At 39.8% G+C, this 19,315-nt stretch overlaps 1 protein-coding gene across 6 annotated transcripts in view; it reads right to left on the reverse strand.

Moving 5' to 3' along the window:
- Positions 1-19,315, reverse strand: part of CEP112 (centrosomal protein 112) — a 158,266-nt gene that overhangs the window by 93,517 nt on the left and 45,434 nt on the right. For all 6 annotated transcript variants that reach the window (XM_048323684.1, XM_048323681.1, XM_048323682.1 and 3 more), the window contains 2 exons: positions 8,089-8,224; positions 4,819-4,926 (listed from right to left, as the gene is read on the reverse strand). In XM_048323684.1, the coding sequence (XP_048179641.1) occupies positions 4,819-4,926; positions 8,089-8,224 (244 nt within the window). The remainder of the gene's footprint in view (positions 1-4,818; positions 4,927-8,088; positions 8,225-19,315) is intronic.

A 19,315-nucleotide genomic window follows, 5' to 3' on the forward strand; every position in this document is an offset into this window, starting at 1 on the left:
AGGTCTATGCCAGTGTTTCCTTCACTTGAGTGGGTAATGGATTGGTAAAAGAAAAGCTAGAAAAAAACCAGAAAAGCAAGAACAAGGCCAGAAGGAAAGCTAGGATGGAAGTGCAGTGGCAGGAACGCCTAAAGGAGCAAAGGTCTGGGGACAAAGTGAGCTGGTGGTTGAGCTTGTTATCTCTATTAGTGTTAATTACTAAATTAATGTTTTGCCTGAGACAACCTCACTCTTTTCTTTAAATGAACCTCACTAGAAAGTTATAAAAGATAAAAAGATCTACAGAATATTCTTCCTCTCCTCTCAATAACACTTTCATCTGCTCCAGCACACTGCTAAAATAGAAGAATTTCTCAACACCACCTCAGATACTGTCCTTGCTGCTGGCAGGTAACATTACAAACATCCTTTTTTCACTTTTAGCCAGCTATTTTGCACTTCTTTACCTCCCTTTATTAAACAAGGTGCATTTAAGCTCAACCACACCTTTGTCTTGCTCCCAACTTAAAGGCATTGTCTGTTGACTTGTCTTTAGCATGATTTCAAAGTGATCTCATTAAATACCCAGGAAAATATTTCTGAAGGTGTCTCTTTCTTTCCTATTTGGATAGATAGGACAAAATGACAACTCTAATTTCTTCATAACTTTTACAGAAGTCAGAACCCAACAAAAAATGTCACAAGAAAGGATTTCCTGAGATACAGGGAGATTCTTCAGCTATCATATAACAACTTTCCACTTTCCTATGGAAGCATGAATAATTATTTTCAAAGGGAATAAACACAGTTAAAGAGGAACCAAACCAAAAAGATTATTTATATATTTAGGTTGGCATCTAATCTCAGAGAGTATGGCCATAACTCATCAGGTAACACCATCCTGCTCTCACAATAACTCATCAACTGTTTATCGTGTGTTCTCTCCCTGCTAGGAAAATAAAATTTCCTAGGCTTTGGCTCTCTTACTGATCTTGTATCTCATCTATTTCATATTTACTCAGTCACTTCAGCAAATGTTTACAGCAAAAAATGGGTGTAACAGTGATCACAGTGATTATTAATGGTTTGGGGTTCTTTTTAAAGGACAAGCTAATGTCATTTAAGCATTAGGATCACATTAAGTTCACTGAAAATGTTCCATTCTTGACAATTTATTACAATCTACTTGAAACAAAGGTGTGCATGTACTTGAGTGTGCTGGGAAATGTCCCTGCATAAAGCCCTGTCCCACCTCTGCTATGGAACCACTACCCCCCACAAGATATATGCTCTCCGAAAATGCTCAACTGACACGGATATGAGGAAAAAACCAGCAAATTCCTTAACTTTTCTGTCAAATTTGACTACAATCCATTACTGAAAAGCCTGGGCACATGCTCTTTCGAACATTTGGGCTCGTAGAAGACGAACTCCTCAGAAACACTTCCCAGGTATTTTGAGCTAAACTGAGGATGTAATTAGAAAGTAGGGGGAAAAAATGAAAAAAAGAAAAAAGGGAGGGGGTGCAAAAAACCAAACAATCTTTCTTCCTGTGCTGACAGTGCCATAAAGCCCAACTATAGATACTGCAACCATTTCAAAGGCAGGAAAGGCTGAGGCCTTCACTGTGCTGTCCACTGGCTTTGAAGTGCCGAAAGCAGCTGCTCCCAGCAGATAGGAACTGTGGTGCTGCTGGAGTTATTTTTTTTTCTTCAAAATATACTTTCAAATCTAACAGCTGCGAGTAGAACAAAGTTGAGCTAAAGTATATTTAAAGAAGAAAAAAAAAAAGCCACTAGTTTCTCTCTAAGGGTGTTCTCAGTGGATACTTCAAAAGCAAGTAGCACCCAATCAGATGAAGCTGGAACCAGGAGGGACACATGACAGCTGAAACCAAATACTGCAAGATCCAAAAGTTCCTTTTTACTTTCTTAATGAATTTGAGTGCATCTGAAAAGTTGACAAAGTATTAACTGCAATGGTTTTGTCCAAATTCTTTTTGAAGCAAAAGACAAAGACGAATAAATACCAAGTATCAGGTTATTTGTTGTTAAAAATATCAGATAAATATCAATATGTAACATATCAGTAGGTCTAATCTGCAGGCAGAGCAATCTTTCAGCCCTACAACCACCAGTCCATATTCACACCAGTAATTGTTTTGAAATCAATATTCAAGGAGTGTTGTGACATCAACCATTCAGATAAAGCAGAGAAGTGGAACCACTTCTCCAAGTGCCTACACTTCCGAAATGTTTCGCAGATTGGAGAACTGGATAACACATCAGTTAATTTGGTTCTTCATCACCAATCTGATTAAAATCATGGGCAACTGAATTGTCTAGGGTGCCATCAGTGCTACCCTTCCCACTCACCATGACACCCAACAAAAAACACATCTGTAGGGCAACTTCCCTTCCCTTTGTGTCTAAATTCCATTTGACAATTAAATTCAGACACTTGAAGAAGAACATCTCAAAGCAATCACTACATTTCTCAGGTAGCTAAAATCTCTACATTTTTGGTTGGGTCTCTATTTCCAGCTGGAAGTCTGCTGGAGGCCTGTCAAAATGTACCCCCACTTCTGATTCACTGCTCTATTTAAACAGTTTAAATCAGCCTGCTCCTCGCCAAGTAACAACCAAAAAAATATGCAGTAAAACAAGGCAAGGAAAATTCTGCTTTAAAAATGGCTTAGAAGTTCTGAAGCATAAATAGAGAGCAGTGCAGAGAAACAGAAGTTGGAAGTACTGAAAGGAAATTTTAAGAGTGGAAGAACTGAGCTCATCCTGCTCCATGGTGGGGCTGGAGGGGCTTCGTGCTGCAGAAAGGGCCTTCCAAAAGAACGTCATTCCCCGTGATAACCCACTGCAATCTGCAGGAAGAGGCACATATTTTTCATGCTCACCAACCTTCAAAGAACATTCCAGATGAAGTACAAAGAGAAATAAATTTTTAAAAAGGGCATAAACAGGATTCCACTGAAAATTCTTCTGAGGCTCTCATTGTTTAGCTGTTTAGGGCTGAAACCCTTGGGTTCCAGTGATGTTTCATAAAGCTTAGCTGTTCTTTCTTACAGTAAAAGCAGCTATCCTAAATAAAATAAATGGGAAACGGTAAACATCTCCATGAAAAATGCTTTCACTGATGTTTACCACAACATTGTTACAGAATAGAGTCACCAAAATTTTTTAACTCTCGTATTAATTTCTTGTTTTGTGGGTTTTTTTGACACAGCCTGCAGAAGGTCTGAATATAAGAAGACACATAAAACCAAACCATGACAATATGGACATTATCATTTGCTTTTAATGTGCAAAATCAGCTAAGTACTTGGCAGAAAATTTTATCTATGGCTTGGTGGATCTTACCATGGTTATTAAAGGAAAATTACCATTTGTAGGTAAGAACAGGAATGTTGTAACTCCTGATACACTGCAGATTAGCATTTATCTCTATAGATCATGCTCCTAAACGTGGGAACAAAATCTGTGAATAAATGCTTACTTTGGACTTTAAAGATGCACTAAAAATTATGAGACCTGTAAAAAAAACCATGAGGCAATTATATCACTAAAATGATGTGAAAATATGATTAAATTAAAAATTCCAGCTTAAGGCAGATGCCCAACTGACCCTGATACTTCCCACTGCCCTCCTTTCGGCATGTCCTTGACACATCAAACTTCCTCACCCTTACTGCACAAATCCCCAGTATCTCTGACTATTCCGGAATCACTAAACACAGGAATCATCATAAGTAACATCATCCAGTTAAGCTGAACACTTGTGAGATGTCCCTCACCCTTCCAGAGGCCACCACGTCACCTCTGTCAGGTGGCAACGCCAAGTGGTGACGTTGACAGTTCTGAGTGAGGACAGGGAAAATGCTTTGATCTGACCCAACAAATTCCCTTCTGTTCCAAGAGCCATACACAAAACACACCATTGTTCCTCCCCAGCACAGACCAGAGTGTCTCTCAACACCTATCAAAGTGATCTTGTTCCTTAATTCCCTGAAAAAGCCCCTTCCAGATGGACCAGAGCAGGCCTGGCTCCAAAGCCAATCGCGGCGTTTCATCCTCTCACAGCACAGAAGATAAACAGAAATGAAACCACATTTCTCTGGTGGAAATGCAAGCTTAGATCCACACAAGAACAGCGAAAAGAGAGAACTTTTATGGATTAACTACCTCATTCCTATAAAGTACTAAAAAAAACCCCTTTCAATCCTTCAGCAGGTGTTACCAGCAAAGGTCAGTTTAATTTCATGACCAAGTACCACCTCGCACCAGTGTTTGGTGGTGCAGCTCCTCAGCTCCCAAGCCTGTATCACGCAGTAATTTCTCTACTTCTACTTTTTCCCCCTTTACACTTCACAGCACTACTGAAAAAAACTTTCTTGTCTCCACCCAAATGTTCCCTGAATATTTCCCAACCCTGAAATTACATTACAAAGAAGAAAATCACGGTCAGTGGGCCAAAACAAGCATTGGTACGAACACTCCCCATGTCAAAAATGATAAAAAGAACAAACCGCTGCTTCTTGACAAGAAGGAAAACAGATAATGCATTAAATAATTTAACCTGGTGATTACGAAAATAGGTGTTGCCACCTGTAAGCCCAGGAAACAATTTGAAAGAGTTGGAGGTACAAGGGATTGTGAAGAGGAAACACAAAGTATTTTCTGTGTAGGTTCCTCCCCCTCCATCCCCATCACAAAACTCTGCATATCTATAAATTGTGTTTTTATAGGAAGGACAGCAGCACATAGTGACCTACAGCTGCAGGAAGGGGTGTCCCTCCTCCCCTCCACCTGGAGGAGCAAAGCAACTGACCTGTTGTTCATATCTTTTCTTGATCTCATCCAACTGCCAGGAGAATTCTTGGGCTTGCTTTTCCCGGAGCAATTTTGATCTCTTTAGATCTGCTTCAACCTGTGCCATCTACATGGGAAAAGAAAGGGAATATTTAATTTTTTTTTAAAAAAAGGCATAGCTTGAAATGTTCTGACATTTCTACAGTTGTTTGTAAACCATCAAAGAGGCAAATATCACTTGTTGAGAATGATAACAACACCATTTGTATGTGGTGAAAATGAATATTCAGTCACTACAGGATTATTAGTCAAGGACATAGTGATCACTGTTATGCCACTCCCTAATTACAATGGATTGGCTAAGTTTTTCACTCAACCGTGGTGAATATCCCATCAAAATTAAGTGAATATTTTCTCTAGACATATTTAAGACTCAAATATATTTCACTTAAAAACTTCTGCCTGTGGAAATTCAAGGGAAATGATGTGCGAGTCAGAGCATAAACTACACATTTAAAGCAAGTTTACATTAAATCAGAAAATAACTTAAAATAACTTAAAAGAGAATTATTTGGCTGCAAGTTAAGTCCTCTGAAGATAGTCATCGCCTATGAATAATGAGTCCCACAGATTCCAGCATGCAGCATCAAGGAAGCAATTTCACAACTCAATTAACAAAGGCTTTTGTATCAAAAGCACAACTGTTAGCTGCACATCAGGCGTGTTTCCAAGGGAATATATGTATATATGTGTAACTCCGCTGCAGTGCACACTCATCAATGACTTTTAGATCTAGATCCCAATATAAGCAGTGAATAAACTGTGTCCCTAAAAAGAGAAAAGAGGTGGAGGGGTCTGGAGGACCAGTGCTGCCACAAGCCCATTTGCTACACAAAAAGAAGAAACCCATGAATTCCTGAACCACAAGCCAAAATCCTGCTTGGCCTAAGGGAGTGCTCAGTGTTCAACAGATGTCTGTGCCAATTGGCCTGGACATCACTCCCCAGCCAGGAAGGAGGAGAAAAGGCAGCACTCAGAGTGGGAAAGGCATTTTATTGCAGAGTACTCCAGCAAGAAAGGAAGGGACTGGAGCAGGAGCAGTTGGCCAAATAGAAAGTGGAAAAAGAGAATAGTGAGGAAGCAGTTCCTGAACCTCACTGCTACTATCTGCCATTAAGAAAAGGGACTGCAATCAATGTTTTATGAATAATTTTCTTCCGGCTCCAAACTTACTCAAATTGCATGTCCATGGCCGTGTTTTACTCAGGTCAATAAAACCCAGAAAAATAACAGATCTTGTTACTGCACTAAAGGAGTTTTTTTAAGAGAATGAAAACGTTCTAAAAAGTGAAACAGTAAAAACATATGTAAAGATGCTTTAAATCTACTTGCTTCTGCAGTTTACTGGTTAGGTCACATTCATCTATTTCCAGCAACTGCAACAAAGGTTCTTGATCATTATTTGCCCAACCCAGGAAGCCCCAGACCTAAAATGACATAGTCTATGTATTGTTTCTCTATTTTTTACTTACTACTGGAAAAAATGCAGATCTTGCAGTTAAACACATGCCACCCACCCGCCAGTGGGCATCAGGTGACTCTTAATAACAACAAGCTTGACAAAATAGGAAGCAGATGGCAAAAAAAATGATATTATCATAGAGCCAAACTAATGAATCAAATACTGATTGCAACAACTGAAAATGACCCCATCCTACTCATCTCCATAATTAACTTTATCTCACACCAAAAATGGGTTTAAAGCCCAGTATTTCTAATGCAGATAAAAGGATAGCGTTGCTATGGCTACTGCAGCTGTTGTTTTGTAAGTAATACATCCCACCTCACCACAAAACATGGAATTTTCCAGTATGTTCCAACGTACTGGGGGATTTATCTAAGAGTATGTGGATGCAGAGGAATGAGAAAATCCAAAGCTATGAAGAGAAGGGTTCACCAGTGTTCCTTTGATGTATTTCCTTGGACCTTGGTTCCTGTAGAATAGAACCACTCAATTGTACAATATCATTTAATATTTCTAGATTTTAGCACCCAAGTAGAGACAGAGTACAGCAAAATTTATTTTCAAAATTTCCCAGAATGCAGCACCATTCTGAAAGAAATTCATTGTCATTTTAAAATTACGGTTGACTATGTTTTCCTAATTCTTTTGCACTTTCTTATGTTTTGGACTGGTTTTCTTTGCTGAATGTTTTTTATGTGAATGAAACTATTATTAGCCTTTCTAGAATTAGACAATATCCCTTTTGGAGCAGAACTAGCATATTATTTTAAGTCATCATGAAGAAATTGCAGGAGGGACACACAGTACAGAAAATGTCAGATTAAAACTGCAGGATTTGTTGTATTGCCCTCGTGGGTCTGGTTTGCTGAAAACATCTTACTTTTATAAGTTTGTTCTTGCCTTTTTTTAAATTTCCAAATTCTATTATTTGCTGTCTGCATGGGTCTTTAAAATATCAGCAGTGAAGATTTCCCAGAAACTTTGAGAACAACAAAAAGGGAATTTCCTCAATCCTAAGGCAGCATCCTCAGCCATCCATTCCAGTCCCAGCCTGCAGCACCCTCCTGTCAGCAGCAAGGTTTGGTCACGGCAGGTGAGGCTGGGACTTGTAATCCAGAATTACAAGCTGGAGTTCCGTCTGGAGAGCTCAACCACACGAGGGAGTTACGGAAATATCCCTTCTCTCGCCTTCTTTTTGATCACCTGTTGCTTGTTCCTCATTTCACTCCTTGGGCTGCTTTTGTAAAGTCCCAGGAGAACAGTTTAACTACTGTTTGCTTCTTAGGAAATTCAAGCCACTAAAATCCCTGATTTTCAGGGACAGAAAAATGGATTTTGCCATCCTCTGCACATGACTGCCAGCAGCCACCACGGCTCTGCCTCTGTTTGGGCTCAAACTGATTATAGGAGCTCATTAATGGAAGACAGAGTCGCCCGGAAAAGAGTAGGAAGAGACACATTTAAGTGGAAAATGACAAGCGTTGTTCCATAGGGTGTATAAACTAACACTTTATACTCTCACTCCTGAAAAATCCCTAATCAGTATCATAACTGCGGATATCTTTATAACAATGACAATTCTGGCTTTGTTAGAAAGATGAAACACCCGCCACCATCCCTTTCTGACTTGCTGCAAAGACACTACATTGTGAAAGATTTTGATGTAGCACTCTCAAGTGGAGCATGTTTCTGGCATTATAAGATCAGAATCCGCTATCCCACTGTGCCAGAGTTTCAGAAAGGCTGGCATTGTGACCTCCTCACCCGCTGTTTCATTTCAGCAGAGTCTTTCTCTGAGTTCAGCTCCACCTGCCGCTTAAACTCCTCCAGGGCAGCGCCTGCCTGCTGGGCCTGCAGCCTCTGTACCTCCGTCACCCGCCTCAGCTGCTCCTCCTTCTCCCTAGAAAGTCACAGAAAATTTTCAGAGTTCAAGTATCAAATAAAAGAACAAGTGTGCTGGTGTAAAAGAGAGGCCTTTAACCCGATCAGTTTAAAATAGTATTCAGATTTCAATTTCCTGTCCCAGCTTCTGCCCAACTTCCCTTTGCAGGCTTTGAAGAAGGCGATGGAAGGCCGGAGTTATTTTCGCTTTCTCTGATTGAATTTCGCACACCCAAACACAGCATCCACAGCTCACAACAAAACCTCCACCTTCAAAGTCTGTGTTCACTTCAATGGCTCACTACCCACTGTAGGACCTCCTTTATTAAGCTCATCTTTAAATGAGATCTAATTAATAAATTTAACAATAATAACAATAATAATTAACAATAAATTAGATTTCATTAAATTAGATTTAACACCCCCCAACACTTAAACAAACTCTTTTTAGCATGATTGCCTTTTGAGATTTAAAAAAAATCCAAACAAAAAAATTATCCCAGCGCCACCTTTGCTGAGACAAGGTGCAGGATTATTCCCTGCTTGTCATATATCAAAATGCAAAGAGGGGTAATGCGTGACACGTGGTTCCTTCTTAATCTATTAGAAACCCGTAATGCTGTGATGTCTATTCAGCCTTTACAGTAATGACAGATGTTAAATCTCTCTGCAAAGATATTTCATATGAACAGCCTACACTATTTGACATATGAAACCTGATACATCTATACAAATCAGGCTGGGTTTCTTCAGACTTGATGGTATATCAATACTAATGCTTCTGTAATATTTGATGCACATTCACATATATACAGACACATGAAAAGATAGAGACATTCACCATATTGACGCAACACAGACCAAAATTCAGGTAACTTACAAATATTTCAGAAATTCGGATGTGATTCCTCAAATATTACTAACTTTTATTGACTTGTTGCTGATTTTGTTATTAACTTAGCATTATTAACCTTTTGTGACACGTTTCTACTCCCACAGGTCAGAGGGGTTGCCTGACTTTGTGTTAAGACACTGGAGAACACGATGGTGGCATCGAGGGACAAAGCTGGCTCCACCCACAGCTTGTAACAGAAGACACATTCAAACAGACCTGGGGCTGACATTTTCATTTTCCAGGCAGAGGAAGTACCTCATGATAAATTTCCCATTTTGACAGAAATTATTTCCATATAAAACAAAGAGTCTGACACATAAGAGACGGAAAAGCCCGGTTAATTCATCTTGTCTGTCATCTTGCCAGCACTGGAGGAGCTGCTGCAGCACTGAGCAAGCCTTTCAGAAAGGTCAGGAAGCTGCCAAGCCCAAAGTTACAGTATTCACATCCTCTTCTGTGGTTTTCAGACCAGACTGTGACAATGGGACAAAGAACATAATCCTATATCTTCACAAAGTGGCTGTTTGCAGTGGAGGAGAGCAGGGTAATTCCAATAGCAAAGAGATCAAAGAAATGCCACAAGCCCTGAGTCAGTATATTGCTGTTTACTTTTAGAGGTTTTTTTTCATGATGCGTATTTTAAAATAAGTAGATTTTATTTTGGTGCCACATTCACAGTTGATGGAATAATTGAGAATAGGGAGATGGCTCTTTTCCTTACAGAAAAAGGAAAATACCTTTCTTACCCAGCAGAAACTGGAGGAAAACAGAACAAAATCCTGTATCACAGCTTTGATAATGATTGTTTTGGGGTTTTGGGTTTGTGTTCTTAGAAGACCTGTGTAAATTATCTTCAAATTTGCTGAAGAGCATCTATCACCCCTCCAGATATTCTTTACTTCTACAGCCTCATCGATTCCACTTCCTACACTCATTTGGGGGTGAAGCACATCTGTGTTAATCTCTGCTACCACGTTCCCCACTCATTTATGAGACAATAAAAATTACACAGCAAAAAAACATCACTACCAAAATCGACATTTTTTTTCCCCATCTAAATTTAAGTGGCAAAATACCATTTAGGATTTCCACTTCTTCTGCAGAGGACCTAAAATATCTAAATTGCAAGTACAAAACTGTTACAGTGGGGATACCGTAACACACATATATCAAACGGGGAGTCCCGTGGAAAAGGAAATATATATGGACAGATTCTTGCTAGATGTTTCAGAGATGTTTATTTCCCCAGCCGCATGGCCGGAGCTCTGCCGAGGAACTGTTCCAGTCACGGGACCAAGGGTCCTTCTGCCCGCGCAGGGAACACAAACCAACCAATGGGAACGAGGCTGAGCAGGGGCAGGGAAACCCCGTGTCTGTGCCCTCAGGGCCCCTCTCCCAGGGCTCCATGGCAGGGGAGGGACCCCAACACAAAACTCCTCCACCCTTCCTCAGAACAGGCACATCAGTGGCACCCCCAGAGCTCAAAGTGACAGGAGCTGATGGGTCAGTTATCCATCAGCTCCTGCTGTTTGGCTCAGTTATCCCCCAAATCCCACGTTTCAGGGAGCTGCTGAATACAGGTATTTTTAATTTAACAGCTGCTTGACACTGAATTACATCACTCCCCTCTCCAACAACAAAATCTACCTCAGAAAGCAGAATATGCAAGAGCTCCATCCACATCTGTTACCTTGGAGAGACCATGGAGAGGGGAAAACCTCCACTTCTCCTCCCAGAGATCCATAATTCAGCAATGGGCACTGGATAACAAATCTCTCTCCCTGCAAAACACATCTAACAATTCCACTCCACACTGGAAACAAAACCAAAAAATCGAAGCTTGTTCAAACACATCCACACTCCCAAGTGTCACGAGACACCGGGACAACAGCTTTGGTCCAGTCAGATGGAAACACAAAAATCTAAACATAAAAGGACAAGATATCAGTCCTCGTGCTCTTAGCAAGGCTCCAAATTTATGCATCTTCTTCCTTCAGAAGATATTTTTAGTTTGAAACATTATGATGTAGACTTTTAGGAATGTGGTTTTATGCACCTTCCTTTCTTTTAAGGACTTAATCCCATGAATAAATGCAACATCTCATTATAAGCAGGAAAAAACCTTCATTTTTAAGGATGTGGGAGCCAGCACTCTCTATTTTTTGTGCAGTTCAGATTTGTACAGAAGCTTAGAAAACCTGTACAACAATGGCCCTCGGTTCACAAATATAAGAAAAGCTTCACTTTTTTTCCCAAGACACCGAGCAATGTGCCTTGCATGAAGCGCTAAAATATTCACTTTGAAGATTATTTTTTTCAGTTGGACTAGTTGTGGGGCCCAATACAATACAATTACATCACTTAAATCCCCTAAAGCTGAGCCGGCTTGAATATAAAAACAGGGTGAATTTACTCTTTGCCCCCAGTTTAAAAAGCAGCAAATTCCTTTTGTTTCAGTGTATAAAGGACAAGGCAACAGAATTAGTAATCTTACATGGCACAAACCATCTCAGGGAAAGTTGACTGTGAAGTCCAGAATTTCAATTTCAGAAATCAGCACCCTGAAGTGCACTGATAAATGGGAAATACAAACAACTTACATGCTTCCTCTTCGTGCTTAATCAGAAATATTTGTCTTGCTCTGTAAAATGGCTTCCAAGAGGTAACAACTAAACACAGTGAGACTTCACAGCACTGCAAGTCACGTTAACGAAACACGGGGCAATGCAGAGGTTAACAGGAGAGGTTAATTAAACTTGGGATGTCCCAACAAATGTTGGATGAACCAACACGTTCCTGCAGGGTTCCCACCATTCCCTGAAGAACTGCAAGGGCTCACCAACAGCACAAGGAGCAGGAGATGCACCTGGCTGGGTCTCAGCCTCATCAACAAATTGAAACCCTTTAGACAAGAAGTGCCAGCACACACTGAACTCAACGTGGACCTGCATGGCTGCACAGGGACAGTTTCACATCCCAGGAGCAAATCCACACCCAAGCTCCCTGTGTGTAGTTTAGAGAGCTTTTCAGTGACATGGAAAATAATAATAAACTCCTCATGTTTTCCTATAAAATTATACCAGGCCTTAATTCACAAATAGGCAAATTCTTCTCCAGATTTTCAAAACCTGCTGGCAGCACAGCCCATTGAATCCCAACTGTACTGGAGAACTGAAGCAGAGCAAGGAAGTTCTGTAAGGATGTATTTTGCTACTGAATAAGCTTCTGAGACTTAGATTCTGATGGACTCCACAAGAGGGAGAGGCTCCATCCCTTGTCTAACTCTCCCAGGTTGTTACAACTCCAGGTTTATGCCTGTAGATAAACATGAATCTCAGAATCCTAGAATGTCTCGAGCTGGAAGGGACCCATAAGGATCGCTGAGTCCAACTCCCTGCTTCTCACAGGGCTACTCAAAACTAAATCATATGACTAAGAGAACGCTGAGGTATGGGAAAAGCAGAGTCATGGCTGAGCCTCCAGCCCCACTGATGATGCTGAGATCCTGCTGGGAAAGGCCAGGCTGTCCTGCCATTCCCCAGAGATCCCGCATTACACATACTCTAATGCTATGTATTCAGATTTGCTGTACTCACACAAGTCTTTGCCCATTCCTTCCTCCCCCAAATATTACTACTTATGAGGGAAGATTGCTTTGCTATCCACCAAACTGCAAACTATTCACTTGCTGGAAGGCAGCTGAAGAAGGATATTGCTGTATCTACACAGCCTTCCTTTTTATTTAATGACACAAGAAATAAAAAATTGACTCTCACTAACGTGTTGAAACAAAATCAGTAATCACTATTTATATAATTCATTTAGATTCAAAAATACCTTAAAAACCCCTATATAAACACATTTCCAAAGGAGAGCACAACTTCTTACATAATACACAGTGAACTGTGTAGCTGAAAACACAACCTGCATCAAAACATACCCAAATTTCCCATGCAAACCAAAATTCAGGAATTTCACCGTAGTATCTTCAGTGTCTACAGATAAGAGGACCCATCCAATGTATAGACACATACATTTGACTTTATAAAGGGAAATTTAAGCAGACCCACAATCCTGCTCCTGATCCCAGAGTCCCTCACATGGAGGTGCCCTGGTACCATCAGGACTCCACAAAATCGCAGCAGTTTAATTAATTAATTAAATTTACAGCCAAATGCAAGACCCATGCTACCACTTTTTAGTGCCACGACCATTAAAAACTACTCCCTGCAACATTCTAGAATGCAGATATTCCACGACATAAATAATGTATTCAGGCCTAAAGTACCACGTATCTGTAAAAAAAGGGGTTAATGGGTTAGTTAATTGTTACAGAAGAATGCTTCAGCAGTAATGCCATGTCTGTGATATACACAAAAATCAATTTTGCTTTTCCTGCTCTCCTGTTTTTAACACACAGTGACAGCCCAGTAGCAGCTTTGGGCCTAACTGCATCCATCTCATCTGTGCTTGGAGCATCCTTCCGCACGGGCTGTGATTCCCACAAACAACCAGGAACAACGAGGGCTTTCCTACCATGCCAGCCCCAAACATATGGAATATGTGCAGAACACTTCTTCTTTCTAGTGTGGAGAGGAAGAAAGACAGTGTGAAGTCATTCAAGCGGAATGATAACTAAACCAAAGCCAGATCAAAGGAGCGAAGAAGAAAGACTGAAATGTGAAGCTGAAATATTTATTGCCGTCAAAACATCATCCCTATCCTGTCCCTGGGCACTTTAATATTTCGGAGTTGTTAGAAAGCATTCTAACTTGCTTCATCATTTCGAAGAAATAAAGCCAAAAATATAGAGCCAAGAAATAAATACAAAGCGTTCCCCAATTTTAATAGTAAGATGAGCTTGTCTTTATGAGAAAAAGCACAAATCCACTTATAAATTGTTCACAGTTTGCATAATTTGAGATGTTAACATCAAAAAGCTGGGCTGCATTCCTTCAAGTAAGCTCCAACAAGGGAAGATATTTACAATACAATTATTGTTTTAAAATTTATACTTATGTTTTAAATAAATCATGAGATAACATTAACAAACTAAACCACTCCTTAAAGCCGTTAATGAATTTAGAGTAAATAATACTCCACATGTGTAGTATCACACTGAAATAAGAATAATGCATTACATTCAAAATTAACGGCTTGCAAATTAAGTAGACATCGGTTAAACACACTAATTATTATTATAACTATTTCTCATTACAATAATGACAGGGCACTGTTGTGCTAGGTGCTATGCAAACAGAATAAAACAGCAACTGCCAAATGATGAATGTGATGTGGGTTAAAAGGCTGGGCAAGTGCTGTAAATGTGGCTGGAAGGGAAAAACATTGTAATTTTGCTCCAGCCTGCAGAAACTGTCTCCAAGATTTAGATGCACCACATATATAAAGACCACGGAGGCTCAGCTATCAAGGGAGGAGGATTAGAACAGAGATTAATAGTCACGGCTTTCCCATGCTGAGACCACGGCTAAACCTCACCAAGGACAACACGGAGGGGAGAATTAGAGAGACAGGTGTAGATAATGGCTTAGAAAAAGGGAGACAAGTCTGTAATTAAAAGGTGGACCAGAAAGTCAGCACAGACAGCAAAGAGATTCATGAGATACCCAGAGAAGAGGTGCAAAGAAGGCAAAGATGGAGATCAGAGAACAGCGCTGTGGCACTGAGAGCTGGGGAGCGAATAAAATAAACCATCTGGAGGACAAACTATGTGAGAAATCACCAGGCACAGGACAGAGCCAGGCAAGGAGAATCACTTAACACTAACAAAGCACAGTCCATGGTGTGTGAAGAGTGACAGAGCCAACAGTGGTTGGCAAACCAAAGATGCCGAGGAGGAACTGCCAGGATTAAGACTGTTAAGGAGGTACAAGGGCACAGAATTCATCCTGTCATTCTACTGACTTAAGGTAACTGTTTTTATGGTTAAAATATTTGTATAGTTCAGGATTCACAGTAATAATATTCATGTTGTAGTAGATAATAAAGATAATTAATTCTGGGGAACCATGAGTGTCTACTTGGCTCATCGGTTTCTTCTTTCCAAGAGGACATGGATTGTCACAATTTTCCTTAAAAGTACTGTTTGAGTTACTAACTTCAACTCCTCAGTGAAGGTTGGTTGTATTGCTGCTGAAGCTGAAGGAAAGTTGTACAAAGCACATAAAAAGTAAAAGCAAAATTAAGATTATCAAATGTAACTGAAGTCAAGTGATCAGAATCATCAAGCAACAACAAGGAACACAGTTTTTCCTTGTACTACTTTGGAGATGGTTTCTAAGTGATCCAAAGGAGGTGACAGCCTGAAACATTTCATGCTTTTTAACAATCAGTAATTGAATTCAATCATCTGTAAGACTTTCTTTAGCCAACTAAAAGCTTTTCTCATTTCATCAATGTTTTGGGCATTGTATAATCTTGAAATATAGCCCACCAAATCTGAAAAATACACTGATGTGAGAGGGAAGCCTTTTGGAATAACAAGGGAACAATTCTGACATTAGTGGTGATTATTTGTATACACATTTAGTCAATGCAACTGTTATAACCCTTAACTACATTAATTAATAGAACAGCAATTTACAGCAATGAGTTAAGTGCTATAGCATGATAGAACAATGCTCTTCACCTCACAAGGCAATACTTCCCATTTCATAAGCTGTGTGTCATATCAAACCATTTTCATAGCTGTTATCACTAAAAAGATGTCATGTGATATCTCTATAACCATTTTGAGGGACATAACAGTCCCAGAGCCAAGGATTAAAAATCAACTGTTACATTTTTTTTTGTACAACTGGAGCTTTCCTTTCAATACATATTTCATTATTGCCAGTAGGTCTCCAGAGAAACGGGGGGGAAAGAAAATGAAAGGCTGTAAATAGTTAATAGAACACTTTATTTTTGCTTTTAAGTGAGACTATTAAACAAAGCTACCACATTTTTGAGCCCTCTGTTCATGCTCCACGTTGTGGCCCCTAGAGCAAGGGTTAGGGAATGTTTACAATATGCTGGAAACTTTGACTGGGTTTGCTCTAAAAGGTTTCAGATGCTCAAGCACAGCACCAAGCGGAGAACAGCTGCTTGGTTTTCCACTGATTCTTAGAGGAGAAAAAAAAACCAAAAACCAAACCAAAACCCACCCTACCAAAAAAACACACACGGCCCTGTTTTAAGGAGTAAAACTATATCCCAACTCCTCAGCCACATCACATTACCACTGTTTTTAAATCACGGACTTGGCTTTTTTCATCATATTGCAACTGCTGTACCAAGACAACCCTGAACATTTTAATAAAAGATAATGATGAACACAATGAACATGGGTATAAACTCTTAACAATGTTCTTTTATTGCAACACTAGGAATTAAAGACAATGCCTGCTCATATTCCTTTAATTATTTACAGCTTTAAATAGTAATAGCTTTTCCATTCTGACAAGAATTCTCTCCACACACAAATACTTCATTTTCAAGGAAAAATGGAATTAACTGCAGGAAAACAGCTACACTTAAGCAATTACCCTAAAAAAATTAACAACAACAACAAGCAATTACTCAGAATCTGGATTCAACTTAGAGGAGCAAGAAAGGAAAAAAGGACTAAAAAATTAACTTGTGGTTAAAGCTATCACTCCCTTTATTTATTTATTATTGCATTGATGATTCTCAGGCTATTGTGTTTTGCTGTGTGCAGTGGCATTTCTGACGCGCACCACTTCAAGAAGCCCATACAAGAGGATTTGAAGGAGCAGCTGTTTAAATATAAAGTTCTCAAAGGGCTTGGTAGAATCAAATTCTCAAGATCCACTGTAAATCACAGCTTTTTTTCAAAATACAACTTCTGTATATTTTGAAAAGCCCAAATTTCACTTCTTTTCAAAATGTTGGGGTCTAACAATTATGCAAATGTAAATTGCAAACAAATTTAATTATTTCCACTGCTATTTATTCTACCTCCTTCTGCCAGCTCTCTTCACATGTTTATTTTTCCTTGCCTTCCTCTGATTCCCTTTTTATTGGGTCAGCAGCAGATTGTTCACCATTTATTCCTCTCAAATCTATGTCCCCTCACTTCTTTTACACTGTTCCTTTTGTGGTATTACAGAGAGAAGAAAAGTTAAATAAACATCATGGGAATTTTGCAAGATACAAGCAATCTTAAAGACTAGAAGATCCTTACATAAAACTTCCTGTGCTGAAGTTTGATGCATTTTTGGGTACTTTTGAACAAAGCAAGAAGAGCTTTTCAAATCAAACGAACCCAAGTCTTCTCTTTGTGTGTCAAAGGGAACCATACAATGAAAAATGAGTCATTACTCAGCCGCAGCTGTAGGAAAAGATTCTGCAAAGGACCAGTTCACCCTGTGCCCATTTTTGTCTTGTCACCATTTCACCAGAGCAGGTGAACTGGGAAACCCCAGGCAGAAGGAGCAGCTGCTGGAGGCAGCCAGGCAGACTCAGAACAACAGCAAAACCTTAATAAAATACTCAGGGCAGCATGAAAACAGGATCTCATAAACTCAGATCATCCCACTGCACCAGAGCCCAGAGCAGACAGGGGCCTTGTGGAAATAAAATCGAGAGAAAAAGGGAATTTACTGATCTCCAGCGTCGCTGCTGTCCAGGAATTCCCTGTGCCAGGGACCCAGCCTGAGGCTCCACAACAGTTCTAATTTCATTTTAAATTCTGCTTTTAGCAAGGGTGATATCAAAGCCATGCTCTGAAGGCTTTACAGGTATCAATACCGAGTTTGATACCACAAGGGAAGCCTGAGAATAGCTCCAACTCCATGAATCTGGATCAATGTCAGGTAAGGAATGACCCAGAACAACCAAATGACAGGCAAACCAGTCCAGGAGATGACAAGTGAAGCCTTTTGAATAAAGAAATGACTGAGGTTTCAAGAAGAGTAACTGGTACCAATAAAAAAGCATTTCCTTCCCTAAAGAGCATTTCTTCCACCTTGATTTAGGAAATACGAGTGCAAACACATTTTTATCAGGTATTTTCTGTGAGGCAAAACCTTGTAGCAGAAATAACTGTGCTGTACACAAAAATTGAAATTTAAAATGTAAGTTAGTACTACTGAACACCTGACAAAATCCCTACAAATAGCAGCCCAGCACAGGGAAGCAGAGAGCATTGCTCTCACACTGGAATGACGAAAAGCAGTGGAAAAAGGTTTTTTAAGTCTACAGTGAGGCAACTCCATGGCACCACCTCCAACAAGAAATCAACTTCTTCTCCTTGACTCCCATGTCAGAAACCACGTGTATGTACACAAGGATATATGAGAAAAGAAAAGCAAATCGTTTTCATTTCTGTGTTTTACTGAACACCTGCAGGCGCCCCCTTCACACCATGTCATGGTTGGGAAGATTTGGTCTGCCACCTAAACCAAATCCCAGAATACTGTGAGAGCTGTCTGCGAGTGCTTTAGAAACTACTGCGAAACTATTGTGAAAATCTGCTAATAGACAGAAGTGGCTTTGCTGGTTTCTAGAAAGTTTAGGAGTTTAGCCCCTCTTTCTTCCCCAGAAGAATTTTAAACAAGTTCAGACAAGGGGTAGAGAAGCCATGGAAAAAAAGAGGTGTTGGTAACTCCTTATGTAAACAAATAATTTTATTAAGTGACTCAGAATAAAGCAGCTGCTCAGCATTTGCTCTGTATCATCCCCACTTACGAAGTGCTGAGATTTGGCTCCATAGACAGACTTGAAAAAAAAAGAGGCAAAGAGTGAGAGGGAGAAGGCTGTGGAGCACTGGAGAAGAGATGTGCAGGCATCCCTTGACACTGCAGTGTTTAACTACAGCTTCTGTACAGGGGGAGTTTCGTTTCATTTCATTTCATTTCATTTCATTTCATTTCATTTCATTTCATTTCATTTTTCTCCTAATGTGACCTCTTAAAATTTGTTTCCTTCAACCACACTACAGAACTAAAGAACAAGAACTCAGGAAATCTGTATTTCAGGAGCACATGAAAATGTTATTTGCGCATGAGGCAAGCAAAGCAAAAAGCATTAAATCAGATCCCGTAATAATCCCCAGTACATGAGAACTGTCACAACTGTTATCCTGAAGAAACCAATGTAGTCTGCATTTCCATGAAGGTGACAGATGATCACAGCCTCAAACTATTCAGTATGTTTATAATTTAGTCCAAAATCTCTCAGTTTCGAGATCGACCA

The sequence above is a fragment of the Corvus hawaiiensis genome, chromosome 19 (genome assembly GCF_020740725.1).
Source record: "Corvus hawaiiensis isolate bCorHaw1 chromosome 19, bCorHaw1.pri.cur, whole genome shotgun sequence".
NCBI lineage: Eukaryota > Metazoa > Chordata > Aves > Passeriformes > Corvidae > Corvus > Corvus hawaiiensis.